The sequence below is a fragment of the Cyanistes caeruleus genome, chromosome Z (genome assembly GCF_971803275.1).
Source record: "Cyanistes caeruleus chromosome Z, bCyaCae1.hap1.1, whole genome shotgun sequence".
In the NCBI taxonomy this organism is placed as follows: Eukaryota; Metazoa; Chordata; class Aves; order Passeriformes; family Paridae; genus Cyanistes; species Cyanistes caeruleus.
This window is the reverse complement of record NC_141732.1, coordinates 27,724,847-27,738,680: the sequence shown is the minus strand read 5'-3', so window position 1 is coordinate 27,738,680 and position 13,834 is coordinate 27,724,847. Positions and strand designations below refer to the sequence as shown.

Below are 13,834 nucleotides of genomic sequence, written 5' to 3'. Positions count from 1 at the left end.
TCCTTCTGCTTCTGCAGTGCAGACAGTGTGCTATGGGCCCTTTGACAGAGCCAGGCTCCCGTTCAGCTGCAGGCACCTTCCAGAGAAGCACGGAGAAGACCCAGAGCTCTCCCTGCACTGCTTTGCCCCGTCCAGAGGACCGTCGAGAAATGCCCCACTGGGAAGGTGCTCAGAGCAACCTTGCAGCAGCAGAAGTAAAAGAGGCAAAGGTGCCCCAGCGCTGTTTGTGTCCCCTGGGTCCCCTGGGTCCCCTGGGCATGGAATGTGTGGCTGTGCCCATAGCGACTGTCGTCATTGTCTCCCACTCCTGTGGCTGTTGGTGGAACACTGGTGCTGGACCAGCGCTGGAGCAGCAGCTGCAGGATCTGCTCCTGGGCTGCCCCTGGCCAGCCACCTTCTAGCCTCAGTGCCAGATCTGGCCTCTGGATAGACATCCCGAGCTCGTCTGCCAGCAGGCATCCCCACACTACTTTGGCACTGGCAAAGGTAAGAAAATCCCCCTTTGCCCTCAAAGCGCTAAGAGGACGGCAGGAGGCTCCGCTTGGCTCTCCCACCAGCCACGGCAGACACGGTCTGTGCTCCCGTTCCCCAGACGAGGTGACGCATGAAAGCGGGCTCCAGCTTCTGGAGGAATAATCATGCCTCCATCTGTGGAAATCCAGAGCTTTCCATAGAGGACATAGAGAACGGTCACCGTGCAGTTTCACATTCTCATCCACCAATGAGATTTTCTGATTAAAAGTCCTCCTTGCTACCCACTGAAGTCCTACAACTATCTTGTGGTGACCCTTAAACAATCTGGTCATTACTGACGAGTTCAGGGCTTCAGTGTCCATAAAAGTCCTGTATCAGGCCCTGGCTCTCCTTACGCCTCCTCCAAAGCGTTCAAAACCAGAATGTTGGCACTTCTCCTCTGGGATCCCTGCTGTTCAAGGCATGGAATCAGTTTGCCAGGCTTGTCCTCCAATACAGCCTTTCACCTACAAAAATGGTCTGCTTGCAGCCATTCTTCTATACTTACACACTTTCATCATTTACAGCGACATTAGATTTTAGTATCTTTCTAGATTCTTTTGTTCCACCTGCATTGGGTCTCTGTAGATGAATGACAGGGGATAGATCCTCTTATCTCTATTGAGATATTGGGATGGATTTCTCTATGTTTTTCAATGCCTGTGGGGCTGGTTGTGCCTCATGGGCAGAGGCAGCTGTGAAATGGGGCCGTCTGGAGTGGTCCTTCTCAACAACACAGTCACAGAATTTGGCAGAATTTTCTGGGTTGGAAGGCACCCAGAAAGTTGAGTCTGGCTCCTGGCCCTGCCCAGGACAGCCTCAAGAATCACACCCTGTGCCCAAGAGCAATGTCCAAATGTCCATTTTTTGAGTTCTGTCAGGCTTGGTGCTGTGACCCCTTCCCTGGGGAGGCTGTGCCAGTGCCCAGCCACCCTCTGGCTGAAGAACCTTTTCCTCCTATCCAAGCTCAGCCTCCCCTGGCACAACTTGCGTGCCATCCTCTTGGGTCTTCTCACTGGCCCCAGGACTGAAGTGAAGCCTGAAGGCAAGACTGCCTGTCCTTCAGTCTTCCCCTCTTGAGGACACTGCAGGCTGCCAGAGGCTCCTGCCTCGCAAGTTCCAAGTGAAAAACGCAGCAATTGCGCCAAACAGAGGGGAGCTGGGACGCAGGAGCTTGTGCTTTGCAATGATGAGGATGAGAAGGAAGGCTAGCAACACATCATGGCTGAAGTTTTTTTACCTGGGCCTTTGTTTTGCTCTCTTCCAGGTGGAAAGGAGAGGCACAATGAAAAGGAAAGCAAGAGCCCAGATTCGACCGTGAGTTTTGTCCAAGGGATAAAAGAGCGGCAAACTTGAGGGATGGCGAGGAGGAGAACTGTTATTTCAGAGTTGGGCTGGGATTGCTTCAAGCCTGCCCATGGCATCAAGTGTCTCTTGACCACTTGCCTTTCTTCCCTCCATCCCTTTTCCCTTTAGACACATCAAGGTTGGCAGTGACTTTCAGGCTGAGCTCCCTGAGCTGCAGACCACACCACCGAGTGAGGATGAAGAGCACGCGTCCCTGGTCTGGAAGCCTTGGGAGGAAGATGACTCTGCCATGGAAAAACCTGACAGAGGTAGCGGTCAAGCTTTTCTTCCACCCCTGAGATACTTGGGTGTGTAAAAGGCAGCTTTTTGTTGGTAAAAGGCAGCTTTTTGCATGCTCTGCATCTCTCCTTGTCTCACCCGTCTTCTTCCATGGGAGGGTTAGAGGCAAGGAGAATGCTCCATTTCTGCAGCAGGGTGGGAAAAGAGCAACTTTCCTGCTCTCCATATCGGTCGGGGGCATTTGCCACTGGAAGAGGAGAGATTGGCCCCTGCTTCTTATTCCAAAGGCTGCTTTCATGGGAGAGAGAGCCAGCACTACGTGGGCCCTTGGTTCAGCTGCCCCTTTCTTTGCTATCCTTTCCACGCTCTCCAACCGCTTGGCTGTCTTCAGCTCTTGTGCTTTCCTTCTCCCTTGTATTGCAAGCTTTCCCCTTTCTTGCTTCAAGCCTGACTTTCACTGGGGTTTTGTTGTGCTTGCAGTAAGACAACTGTTGGACATGGCCAGCGCCCGTGGCGTTTCCGGGCCAGCGGCTAACCTGGAGCTGGCCCTGCACTGCCTGCACCAGGCACGCGGCAGCCTTCCGGTAAGAAGCGGCACTTTGGGTGCCCAGAAGAGTGGACAGGGAATTCCTAAGGCCTGGGCACTGGGATAGCCTCTCCTGGCTGCTCTTTGTAGAGGGGGGCTAACAAGAAGTGGACAACTTGCTGCCTGCTGTGTCTCCTCCAGCTACAGCAGGGGTGAGCCCAACTGGCTTGAGCAGGGACAATATCTCTCCTGGAGGAGCTGCTGGCAGGTCCCACAGCCTGCTCCCTTGTCGATCTCCCGCACATCTGTGTGCTCTAAAACATTCTGGGGGGAGTTGAGGGGAAATCCCCACAAGCCTCAGTGAGCAGAGGCAATTCTGGGCTCAGGAGAAGCATTGAGTGGGTGACCAACGTGCCACTCTTGGGGAGCAGGATCAAAGAGTTGGGCAGTAAAAAGGAAGGTTTGGGAGCAAACCCCAGTGTTGAACCCATATGAGATCCACTGGACTGAACCCCTGAAGAGGCAAAGTAGCTGAAAGGTAGCGTTGATGGTTCTTTGGCTCCTTTCTATGGTGGGGAAGCTAAAGCCTTTTTCCCTTTGATCTTGCAGGAGGCTCTGGACATGTTGCTCTCAGGGGGGCCTCCCACACCTCAAGGCCACCCCTTGGCTGATTATCATTACGCAGGTAAGCGAAGCACAGCTTGTTCCTTCACTGACAGATACTGCCGTCCCCTTAATTGCCATGGCAAGCATTTGTGCTCCAACAAATAATGCCATCACAAGGCCTCCTCTTGCCTGGGGCAGGGGAAAGCAGCAGCATCTCCCCCTTCAGCTTTCCTTGGAGTTTTCCATGGGTTTTTTTTTTATCCTTCCTGGGGAATGCCTGCTCTTGTCTTCATTACTTTCCAAGGGAGCAGACATGTACACAGGTGAAAGGTGGATGGCGCCAATTTTGTTTTGGCAGCCAGTGGGATCTACTCCAAGTGGATGGAGGGACCAATTTACCTGCTGCTTTTTTTGCCAGACTCTGACATATGGACACCTGAGGAGAAGGAGTCCTTCGAAAAGGCTTTTCACACCTATGGCAAGGATTTTCATCTCATCCAGAAGCAGGTAAAGCCATAGGACATTCTTGACCCTAGCAGATCATCAGGAGGAAATGTTGATTATTTCTGCTCCCAGATGCTGGAATCCAGTCTCTCTCTCTTCTCAAATACCCGAAATAATCAAGTAATAATGAAACAGGACATCAAAGGCCTGCAAGAGAGGGGTGATTCTGCCTCAAAGGCCCTTTCCTCCAAGCTCTTTCGGAACACAAAGGCTTATTCTGTCAGATTTGGTCTCCTAGGTGCGCTGATGCTTCCACAGCAGATGGTGCTGGGAGAGCTGAGAACCCAGTGGGGGAAAGAAAAACTGTGCTTCATGGATTTGTTGTTGATCTGTGCATCCCATATCTTCCCACACAGCATCATACACTGTACATTACATTGCACAAGGTCTCTGTTACACCTTATTTATTTCATTTTACACCCTACTCAATTTACTCCATCATTTTGCTTCCTAGGTGACTCCAGAACTCTCCAATTGTTCTCCAATGCACCCTACAGGATGGCCATTTTAGATTCCTTCTTCTTCTCTTCCCAACAGGTTCAGAGCAAGACTGTGGCACAGTGTGTGGAGTACTACTACACCTGGAAGAAAGAACATAAACTTGCCAAAAGTCTTGCTCAGGTGAGTGGGAAGAAAATCAAGACAAGGCCGGAGGGTGGAGAAACTGGGAGAAGGGGACAAAACCTGCTGGCAAGCCTGGGAGGCACCGCTCTGCCAGGATCACATTGTCCCGTACACTGGAAAGGCGCAGCAGATGCTGCCCAGGCCTTGATCATCAAACATCAAAACATCAAAACATCAAAACATCAGTAATCCTGGCTGCGCTCGTGCAGATTCTGCAGATGTTCAGGGACCTTTTGTAGCATCCCAGTGTACTCCCCAAAAAGGAGCTGCCCGTGCTGTGGCTCTGCTGAAACTTTCCTTACTGACAAACCAGAATTTGCTTCACAGACACTGAGAGAGAGAGAGAGAGATTAGTTTGGGCAGTAGAAACTGGGTAACCATGTGTCTTTAGGAATTTGGCTGAATTTAAAAGTCATTCCCTAGACAGGGAGGAAAAGTAGGGGTAAACAGATGCTGGGCAGAGAGGTCCAGTTAAGAAAAGGAGAACTATAGATACCCACGTATGGATCCCACCCCTTCAGGCAGTAGAAAGGAGGCGTTTTTTCCTCCAAGTGCTGTGTTTGCATTCCGCTGCAGCCCGCCCCCAAATCCAGCTGTTTTCCCAGCTCTTTAGGCTTGGGAGGAATTTGCTTAGGCCAATAGATTCTGGCGCTGGACGCTCTGATTTCCAGCTTGGTGAGAGGAAGGAAAAATTGATCAGGATTCTTGGATTTCCAGACTGTGAGCGAACCAAAGAGGAGCCAAAGCCCTCCCAGAAAGGAGAACGGGAAGACAGGGAAGAGAAGCCGCAAGAGGGCCCGCAACGCGGAGTGTCCCTGCTGCCAAGCGCCCCAGCCACCCCATTCGGCGGGAGGCCCCTTTCCCTGCGGCCAGTGCAAACGGTGCGCAAGTTCTACCTCTTTCTGCTCAAAGCCTGCGCCTTTGGACTGAAACAGGCTGACCGTGTTCAAAGGCACCACAGGGGAAGCTGAGGGCACTCGCAGGACCGCCTCTCACCGCCGTGCAAAGCCTTACAAGCCACTTTCACCCCAAAGAGCTTAGCTAAAGCCCAGCATTCCCAGGGAAACCTTGCCCTGCCCCACCAAGACACAATTCGTACACAAGAAGGAATAGGTAGACCAAAGCTTGCTTTGATGGTGCTGATCAAATCCAAAAGAAGATGAAGCGAGAGGAGGAAGACATTTGAAGGAACTGCAACAAGAAAGATCAGATTTATGCTTCTGATCAATTTACAGAGGTGCCACAGCCAGAAAAGACAGAAATTCACGGAGAAATGGAAATCTTGGAGCTTGCTTTAATGGTGTGCATTGAATTAACAATGGCTGCTTTGTTTCCTGTCTTCCAGGGTGTTTGAAACCGTGCAGGAAAGGAACGCACATAGGAGAAGACATCGCGCACGGAAGGAAGCAGGGCCTCTCCCCAAGAAGAAAAGAACCAATTAAGCCTGCCACTTATCTGGGGCTAACAGAAATTATCTGTCAGATGGTCTAGATAGAAATAAGTTTTTTAAGTTTTTTAAGATTTTTAAGTTTTTAGGATTATTCATTCTTCTGTTTAGTTGACTAGATAGACATTTCTCCATTTGTTACTTAAGATTCATTAGCGTTCTTAAAGATTTATTAGGATTATTATTATGATTAGATTATTAGATTATTAGGTTATTAGGTTATTAGGTTATTATTGTTAGATTATTAGATCCGATTATTAGCGACATTTCCCAATTTGATAGTTAAGATTCATTAGCATTCTTAAAGATTTATTAGGATTATTATATTATTATGATGATTAGATTATTTGATTATTAGATTATTAGGTTAGTAGGTTATTATATTGTTATTATTTGATTATTAGATTTGATTATTCGCTTATTAGATTATTATTGTTCGATTCTTATCAGTCAATGTAAGAGGTTTGCTGTTCGTTAAGCTCCATCTTTTGTTCTCTTGTTTTCATGAAGACAAAAGCTGTCTTTCTCATTAAAGCAAAGTTTGTTCCATTTTGTCTTTTTGTCTGTCTGAAATCACTCCAGCAATGTCTGTTCCATTTGTTTGGTGTTGCAAACACGCTATTGGCCCTGAGAAGGATCTGGGCACGTGCATCCTCCCACAGGCCCAGCCCCTTCCCCAGCTGGCAGGACTTCCAAAGGTGTGTCCCCATGGTGCCAGTGAAATCATGGTGGGCTTTCATCCTTCTATTCCTAAAAACCTCAGCTTGCAGTGAAAAGGGAGGCTTTGTTTAATTCAATGAATTGCATCTATGTGAGTGGGCTTGTCTCATTATACTTGGAGGGATAAAAGCCGGGGGTTTGAGTACTTTTGGTCGCCAAGCAACACAGCTTTGTTCCATTTTGCTGGACAGATGGACTTGGCCACCTTCAAGGACTTTTCCAACCTCTGCCATTCTATAAAATTAACATCCACATGCATTAACATCCAAGAAAGCAGCAGCTCACTTTCGGTTTCTCTTTCAAAGACCAGCCTCCCGCTCTGGGCCTCCACCAACCTCCTTAGATCAAGCAAAGCGGGAGTGAACATTATCCTCTCACTTCTCACAGCTTTGGTATTTGCACCAAAGGAGCAGGAAACTCGCTCCTTTATCTAGCCCAGCAAATGGCATGGCCTGGCAAGGTCTTGGGAGCAGGGGCTGGGGAGAATGGAGAGGAGACGAGGGAGGGGGGAACTACCAGGCTGGTGCTGGGATGCTGACAGAAGCTTGCTCTTGTCTGACGGAGCCGCTGCAGGTGGGATTTGGAGCCTCCAAAGCATCTGCTTTGCACTGGGCCTTGTTACAGCTGTCCCCGGGGTTTGCTGCTGTGTGTGTGCAACAAGCAGGCTGGGAAGGAAGCAAGATTTGCTTTTGCCTAACATGAGGCAGGAAAGCAGTAAAACAGGCTCTGTTTTGCCCTGTCTGGGACCTAAGTAGTAAAACAAGGTGGAAGGCCATTAGTGTGAATTTCTTTTTCTATCATACATTGAGCTGTGTCTGTGTGAATCATTTAGCGTCCAACAGCGACAATCCCTTTTAAAATCTGACCTGTTATTTGTAGATTTGTGGACTTCTAGTTTCTAGCCCATAGGCTTTCATGATCTTGTTTCCTCAACTAAATGCAGAGATTCGTGTGCATGTAGATTAACTGAATGCTTGCAGTCTGGCATTTCATGCTTTCTCAGATACTGTAACACATTTCAGCTCTCAGCTTAATATTAGGTTATTTCAAGAGGAGCCCTAGTGCAGGCACTGTTATTGGTGACATGGCAGGATTCTGTGAAGTGTTGCTAGCATAAGCAAATTCATTGGTTTTTAAGTCACAAGGAAACCTAACAGTGAACAAGATGGTTCCTCCAGGCCAGAGGCTGTAAGATTTCTTCAATGTTTTCCTGTTTGCCTGTTTTCCACTGCTTCAACTCTTCCACTTGTCATGGAATTTAAAGAAATGTATTTTTCCTAGAGACATTTCCTGGAGAGCAGACTGAAAGAAATGAAGGTTCAAAAGCTTCTGTTACTCCTCAACTCCCAGGTTTCCTTCTCCCTAGGAAAGATGGTTGGGCCATATGTTTTTCAGCAGCCCAGCCATAAAGGCTTTGGCATTCCTCACCTTCGTCAGCACAGTGGTAGATATATATTTCCTATGTGATAAGGATGATGGAAACCAGAGCATAAGCATGCAGGAAGGTTTTCTCCATCCTCACACTTGGCAAGTGTGAAACAACAGGATGGGAACACGGGAAGACCTCATCAATGGAATATCCTGCAGGCAGGTCAGAGGTTAAAAAACAAACAAGAAGGGAGCCTGAAATATCAATTGTTGGCAAGAAAGTTTGAATACTAAAACACATGAATATGCATGAGCCTCAGGAATGATACAGTATAAAGATAACACTGTTTCAAATCTACAGCATGCTCTCTGGCCAACCGGCCAGAGACACCTTAGTGCTGGATACTTTTGTCCCTTTTCTTATCCCTCATTAAACTTACTAAAAATTCTAAAGTGTGAACTTTGTTTTTCACAATCTCCAGTATTATTCTGCCACACAACACTACTTTGGAGGTAGAATTGTGAAAAACAAAGTTCACTCTTTAAAATTTTGAAGTTTAATACGGGATAAAAAGGGACAATATCAAGCGCTGGGGTGTTTTTGGCAATTGGCCAAAGAACACATCATTAGCTTAAAACAGTGTTCTCTAGATACTATTCCACTGATGGGGGTACATGCATATTCATAAGTTTATACATTATTCAAACATTCTTGTGAGGTTTTGATGTTTCAGGAACTCTTCTGTTTGCTTTTAACCTCTGACTTGTCTGTATGACATCCTGTAGATTAAGTATAAATATATATTTTATTTCTTCCTGTGATTCCATCCTGTTGCTTCCCACTCCCTGATAACGAGAAGAAGTCAATAAATTCTTCTCTGGTGCTCTGTTTTTTGTCACTGTTATCTTATTACTTGGAGAGGCCTGTCTGCAGATGTGAGAAACAACATCATTGTTTTACACCATTCTCTGGGTTCATTACATAACTGCATTTTAACATTTCATAGTCTCCATTTTAATATTTTGCTAAGGCCTAGGATATAACATCTATTTATCACACTACTATTTATATAAACTTTATATAAATATAAATAAACAAACATAAATTAAATAGAAATAAACTGATAGATTATATTATACTAACAAGCAGTTAAATTAAAGGAATATTCATATCTAGGAATTGTAAATTGTACTATATCAAAATACTTGTGATTATTAACAACATGCAAAAGCTAATACATAAATGCAAGAGCCAATATTATATTGTCATTTATAACAGAATTTACATGGATATATTAGGACCCAAGAAGGCTGAAGATAGAAAATTGTTATTTGAAGTAAACTGTTATGGAACTCTCAGGAAATGAAATGAAGTGGAGCTGCAGAGCATTTAACATACAATACTCATCCTAATACTTGTGAAAACCAATATCACAATATGGATTTATAACACTCTGTCATCAAAGTCCCTCCACAGAATCAGCAGTCAGTTATATTAAGTTCCTTACTTATCCTTTCCCCTAATTTTACAAACAGGTTCTTTATTAATTTTGAGATATCTATTTCTCTGTTTAACTGCTGTTTAAGCTTTGTATACAGGTCCTGACGTGAGGTTAATACAGGGCTAGATTGCTATGCTGGCTTTGTCTTTTTTTCTTGACAGTTTTTCCTTTACCAAATCTTGGACTTTTCCCTTAATGGCAAATGTGAAACAAATCCATTTTTCTCTTTTTGGACATTTGTTTGCCAAGCTGTTACCACTTGTTCTTAGATTTTCTGTAATCTAATACTTTTTCCCATTTCTGCATACAAGTATTTCATTTTGGTGGCACATAACAGTGACTGTTGACTGGGTGTGAGGAATAAAATAGGAACTCTGGTGGTTTTTCATGCAAAGCTTTCGGAAGCATTTGTAACATGGCCTTGCCAGTGTCTTGAAAGGGAAAAGGCAAAGTACAAGTGACAGAAGAAGGAATAACAGAAGTTGAGTATGGCTTATACCCTCACCTCCCCTCCCCTCCCTATGGGGCTGCAGCCCATAGCAGCTGTACAGGATCTTTTTGGTGGCGACTACAGCGGCCAACCCGGTCTTGCCCTCTAGTTCCTCCTTACTTCTTTTCTTTTGCAATTTCCAGGCAAATTGCTTTTGACACCTCTTAACCATAGTTTCTCACCATTCCTCAGGTATTTCCCATTCAACAGGCACTAGTAATTCCCATCCACAAAGCAAAGTTATTATTTCAATTGTTCTCAATAGATTTGGCACAATACAATACTTCATGCAATGAGAGCTTTAACTTTGTGAACTACAATACTAAGTTTTCCACAATTTAACTCAGCTAGTATGTTTAGTATTGGCATGATTCAGACAGGGTGTATGGGATGGCACTTAAGGAAGTTGTAATTCCATCCCCTGCTTTATATAAGTCACAGGTTAAAGGCAGAACATGAGGATCTCTTGACTGAAACAGTCCGGTGTTCCTGTTTGAAGTATTCCTCCCCAAGGTGGGTATTGAAGGAGTCTCAGAACTTGTCTAGGTGGCACTTGAAACTACTGACATAAACTAAGCCTTACTTCCCAGATAGGCAGGATTTTTTGTACATTCCTTGGATCACTTGGATTGGCCTAGCTCATTACCACCAAGTCCCCACTTAAGACTCAATTTGGTATCACCCGGCTTAGATGTTACAATCCCTTCTTCAGCTTCCTTCACTGCTCCTTTGATTTTACTGGTGTGGCATGGATTTGCCCTCTTGCTTTGGTGCAGACTGCTGTCTCAGTTATCAGTAGTACCTGAAAGGACTTCTTAATAGCACAGGACAGTGAAAACATCACATCAGGATTTTTTATTGGCATTGTCTAAAACATTTGCGTTTTTTATAAAAAGCTTGAAAGTAAATGTAGAGGCAATTTTTTCTTTGTGTGAGCTATAATTAGTTAAACAAGAAAGGCCAGGCTAGTGTTGACATGAGATGAATCCCATTTATTACCTTTTTACCCTCTGGGTAATATCTAACTGTTTAGCTTCACAGACTTCTTCTTCTAACTGTTATAAATTGGCGTGACAAAATAAAAGGGACAATTTAAACAATAATTAATGAAAGCCAATTTTATTAATCCAGCAAGCAGTAAAGCAAGCAAAAGCCAGCTGGGGCAGCCGGAGGACACTTCCTCTTAAGCGTCCCACACGCTCAGCCTTGGCTGAGGAGGTTCCCTTTTTTATACAGTCTCTGCCTCTGTGTCTTCCTGGATCACATCAGCGCCTGCGCCTCCTGTTGCTAGGGGGTCTTCTGCCTCCCGGTGGTGGCGGGGAGGCAATTCTCCTGAATAAGGAGATGTTCTACTTCCCCTTTGTACAGCCGGACAGCATCTTGCAGCTTCAGCTCTGCAGTTTCAGCCTCTTGCCTTCACAGCCGGACATGTGGTCATTGTGCTTAGGCGTTTCTGCAATATTAGCTCTTAAAAAAACCTTAATAATTAAATTTTATTTTAGTAATCCTATTAAATTTGATTAACAAACAATAAAAATTTATTACATAACAGTTTCTGAAGACAAAAAAACCTCTTCCTCTTAACAACGAGGAAAAAAGGAAATAAAGGAAGAGAGGAAAAAGAAATCTTACTTTAAGAAATTAAAACTAAACACCTTGGTGAAGTTTGGAGAACTAGCGAGAGATTAAGGCTATTTTGCCTTGGTCTCATCCCCCACTGCTCTTTTTACTCACAGCAGCTCTTCCAGGCTGTCCCTCACTCCTGCCCCGCTGCTGCCGTGGCTCTGGGCAGGGCGAGCTCTGTTTTAGCAGCTCACTCTGCAGGCGAGGGGGACTCATAGACAGCCACCTGTGTGGGGACCCTGGGGGCGAAGCCCGTGCCCCGCCTAGCCCTGCTGCGCTGTCCCCACACACAGGACTGGCATGTTCAACACAGCCAGCCCCAGCACAGCCCACGGGCAGTGCCCGGAGCCCACAGTGCTGGGCTCCAGCGCTCCGCTCTGACGCCTCTGTCACCGGGCCAGCGGTGAACTGCGCGAACCGCACCCAGCACTGCTGCCGGGCCAGCGAGCGTGTCCAGCAGCCCTGTGCCTCTCCACACCCGGCACAGTAAAGGCAGGTCGGACCTCAGCAGCGCCCCTTGCAAACCGCGCCCCACGCCACCTCCACCGGCTGCGTGAAAACCAGAAGCCTCCGAGCCGGGCCCCTCTGGTGGCCACCCACACGGACCAGCCCTTGCAACAGCCTTCCAGATCCTGACGCTCGCAAAAAAGCGGTCAAACAAACCCCTCAAACGTGGCAACCCCCAACCCGGCATCCCTAGCTGTTCCTGGTATTTTCTTTCCTTGGCACAACCCCCATTTTTAATTGTATTTGCAAGTCCCTTCCCAGCAAGTTGATGTCTTAGCTCCAGGAACTAGTAAAACATCTCCTGTTCTTATGCTGGTTTTCCTTCGAATTTCTACAGCTCCAGTGACAGGAATCTCAAACTCTTCTCCCCCTGCTACTTCTACTGTGTTACCACCTACACCACATCTTTCTGTAATTTTTACTACATAAGTTCTTCCTGCTTCAGAATCAACCACAAATTCTAATACCTCTTCTTGAGGGCCTACCCTCAAAGTTATCAAAGGCTTCAGATGGCACTCACCTCCCCCCAGAAAAACCAAAGAGAGCTTACTTCCTCCCTACTCTCTCCCTGGGTGCATCTCCTGGAATCCTTCCAAACCCTTCTCTAAACTTCACTGTTCTCCCCAAAATCCAAGACTTTAAGCAGAGACACGGCCCACCGCTGCAGAAACTCACAGCACAATCACACAGGGAATTCTTCTGAGACCCAGGAAAACAAGTACTGCAGCCACAGAGTGCCCCTGGATTGGAGCTCATGCCACACGTTGGCGCTGCTTCGCACCCCACTCGCACATCTGGCCAAGAAAGAGCTCTCTGAGATAGTTCCACATTAGTCTCCACTCCTGAAATCAGAGAACCAAATGTGCCCGGGGCTCTAGAAGACCCGGAAAACTTGGGTCCCAGGGGAACTCCTCCAACTCTTTCACTATTTGAAGTAGGCACTGGGAACAACCCACTCCACAGCATGTTCCTGGCCTGTTTCACAGCTTCAGGAGGTTTCCAGGAGCTACTGAGAGCCCCTCTGATCCCCCTGTTCCTGGAGCGGGGACCGGAACACGGGGAACCCAGACCAGCATCTGGGGCTCAACCAGCCCCCCTGAAGGCACCGGAAAAACCAGAGCAGGGCTCTGTGGGCTGGGAAGAGCCCTAAATGAGTTTAAACAATCTATGGGCACCAAGATCTAGATGGCCTCCACCCTTGCCCCACTTGAGAGGGGAGAGCTGAACTTATTCCCAGGGTACCCCTCGAGCCCTGACCTCATTGCCCAGCTGCTCCGGAAGACCTACGGAGTCCAACCCAACAGGAGCCCCACTCCACTCCTGAGGCTGATCCACCACTCCAAGTGCCACAGCAGGCCACAGCTCCTCAGGGAGTAGCTGCAGGAGCACTATCCCTCAGGAAAATCTTTTCACTGCTGCCACTGCAGCCCCAGTGGGGCAAAACCCTAAAAAACCCTCAAATGCTTCTGCTTCTCCTCCCCAGGGCCCTGGCCGAGCCATATGCTAGCTCACAGCAACAGGAGCAACTGTCCCCCAGAGGCTCCATTTGCCCGGGGGAAAAGAAAGTGCTGGGAGGAGGGAGTCGCTTCTAAAAATAACCTTGACTCTGCTCTGGGACCAGAGCTGCCACCCTGGGGCAGTCTCACTGAAAACCAATTTGGGGCAGAACTCTGGGGGCCCTTGGACCGCAAGCCCCAGCCCTGGTTTGCCATTCCGAGACTCCAAGACAGAAGCCCCTAGGGAGGAAGGGAATCAACACCAAGTGTCCCCACTGTGACCCAGCCCCATCAAGACCCTCTGGTGGCATTGTCCCTGTC

The 13,834-nt window shown here is 47.2% G+C and overlaps 1 protein-coding gene across 1 annotated transcript; it reads left to right on the top strand.

Moving 5' to 3' along the window:
- Positions 1-325: 325 nt before the first annotated feature.
- LOC147648268 (zinc finger protein 541-like) lies at positions 326-6,359 on the top strand. The gene is made up of 9 exons (XM_086867326.1): positions 326-486; positions 1,781-1,830; positions 1,990-2,129; positions 2,581-2,684; positions 3,236-3,311; positions 3,651-3,739; positions 4,274-4,357; positions 5,078-5,241; positions 5,706-6,359. Exons 2-9 carry the CDS (start codon positions 1,799-1,801, stop codon positions 5,800-5,802), a joined length of 786 nt encoding a protein of 261 aa, XP_086723452.1. The 5' UTR covers positions 326-486; positions 1,781-1,798; the 3' UTR covers positions 5,803-6,359.
- The last annotated feature ends 7,475 nt before the right edge of the window (positions 6,360-13,834 follow it).

Coding starts and splice junctions, on each gene's coding strand:
- LOC147648268 (XM_086867326.1), top strand. CDS start 1,799: ATGAAAAGGAAAGCAAGAGCCCAGATTCGACC. Junction 2,130..2,580: donor CATGGAAAAACCTGACAGAG/GTAGCGGTCAAG, acceptor TTGTGCTTGCAG/TAAGACAACTGTTGGACATG. Junction 2,685..3,235: donor AGGCACGCGGCAGCCTTCCG/GTAAGAAGCGGC, acceptor TTGATCTTGCAG/GAGGCTCTGGACATGTTGCT.